This window comes from Opisthocomus hoazin, chromosome 3, assembly GCF_030867145.1.
Source record: "Opisthocomus hoazin isolate bOpiHoa1 chromosome 3, bOpiHoa1.hap1, whole genome shotgun sequence".
NCBI lineage: Eukaryota > Metazoa > Chordata > Aves > Opisthocomiformes > Opisthocomidae > Opisthocomus > Opisthocomus hoazin.
Window position 1 is genome coordinate 6792505 of NC_134416.1, and position 2086 is coordinate 6794590.

Here is a 2086-nt window from a genome sequence, read left to right on the forward strand (position 1 = left end):
GATCTTCAAGGTCCTTTCCAACCCTTATCATTCTATGATTCTATGATTCTATGATTCTAACACATTGTATTCCACGTTTAATAGACTGTGGGATGCTGTGGAGACCTCTCTCCTTGAAAAGCATTTGAAATGCTTGTCCTAAGCATTTTATAGCTGAAAGCCTTAAGGATTAGAGGATGAAGTAAAAGAAGGCTTGCTTAGCCTGAGGCTTCAAACCCACAATTTTCTCCTTCCAGGAAAATGTCCTGCTCTCTACATCACACGCTGTGCTGAGTGGCTTGGTATAAACCTGGCATTTTTCATCTCTCCTACAAAAGCTATATCGGTGAGGAACAAACATTTGCCTTTAAATATGCCAGAGCAAGTGCACTAAAAGAAAGATGGTATCTCTACAGTGCAGGGGTTCGCACGCTCTGCAGGAGGGACCAGGATTTCCATATTTCAAAATTGATTCTTTATTGTGTTTGCTGAATGTTAAAAGCACAGACTCACCTGAGGACAGGACCTGTTCATGGTTCCCAGCTCCCAAGCCACCAGTATGATTCTGTCTTCTTCTTGGCCTTTTTGCTGCGTGTTTTATCTTGTCCCATTTACCATTTGCTTTATCCACCCAGCCTTGCTGCTTCCATTGCAATCCCCTGGGACTGACCAATGTAAATTCCTGAGACAATGACACCCTAGGTGCTCCCAGAAGGAAAGAGCTACACACAAACAAGGATTTGAAACAATCTGGTGAAAAGCACAGGCAAAGGGCTGCTGTTTCACTTTCTACACTGACAGATATTTGCCACCAGCTCACGGGAGTCATCTCTGAGAGGCAACATCATTGCCCGGGAGCTGGGTTTTGTGTACACTGCAGAGCTGGAAAGGAAACACCTGATCAGGTGAGAACACCAAATGTTTACTCAGTGGGATGTATCTGAGCAACCCAAACGCTCTGCATGTGTGTTGGTAACATTCCTGGCAGAGAGCCTCGATCCACCAAGAATCTCAGAGTTTGCCCGTGGAGTGTGCAACAAATTGTCACTGACTGTCTCAGTTCAGCCAGCCACGGTTCTAGTGGGACAATGGATGTAGCCACCTCTTTTGGATGTGCCTCTACAGGTCCCGATACACTCTGGAGGTACCTTACAGAGCGTGATCCGAATTATGAGGGGAAGAAAAAACTCAAGATCTCAGGCAGAGAGCTGGTGGCTGTTCCCGTGCAGATCTTTGGCTTGGACCAGCTGCAGGTCCTGGAGATGAGCCCAGAACGAGAGAGCTGCCTGAGGTACCGGATGGAGCTGCTGCCCGGAGAGATCAGCCACCTCAGGAACCTAACCTGCCTCTACATAGACTCCAACAACTTGAAGACAATCCCTGCTGAAATTGGCACTTTGAGTCACTTGGAGAGGCTCACTCTGAGCAACAACAGCCTGACCTCACTGCCCCCAGAAATGGGGGCACTTCAAAGGCTGCACAGCCTCCACCTGGCCAACAACAGCCTCACTGAACTGCCTGCACCCCTCTGCCAGCTGAGGAGCCTCACCTTTCTGGATGTGAGCGACAACAAAATAGGTACAATCCCCTCCAGCATTCGTCATCTGGAGAAACTGGAAATATTGCTATTGCTCTTCAACTCACTGGAGAGTCTGGAGGATGTCTGTCTTTTAAGGAATCTGCACACACTTTGGCTGGGAAACAACCATCTACAATCCCTTCCAGCAAGCTTTGGGGAGCTGGTGAACCTAGATTGGGGATACAATTATTGTTCATGCAACTTTGAGGGGAATCCGCTGGCAAGTCCTCCCCCTGAAGTCTGCAGCAGAGGTCCTGCAGAGATCAGAAATTATTTCTTGTCATTTCATAGGGCACGGAGAGACTAGACTACAAGTCCTCCTGAAGTGACTGAGATGGATTTATTCCGTGCAAATCAACTGCACAACAAAATGTGCTTCAGATGGAAAAGTCTGGTGAAATCACTCTGTGGAGCTCAAAAGCTTCCTCTCTGCTGTAAGGTGATTTCTCTGGCAGTCCTTTTTTTGACACTGGTATTGAATGGTGGTGTATTCCATTCAAAAATTCATTCAGGGACAACTATAAACTT

At 47.1% G+C, this 2086-nt stretch overlaps 1 protein-coding gene across 1 annotated transcript; it reads left to right on the forward strand.

The window, feature by feature from the left end:
* Positions 1 to 941: 941 nt before the first annotated feature.
* On the forward strand, positions 942 to 1865 carry LOC104331121 (uncharacterized). The gene has a single exon (XM_009936399.2). The coding sequence runs from the start codon at positions 942 to 944 to the stop codon at positions 1863 to 1865; it is 924 nt and encodes a 307-aa protein (XP_009934701.2).
* Positions 1866 to 2086: the final 221 nt, after the last annotated feature.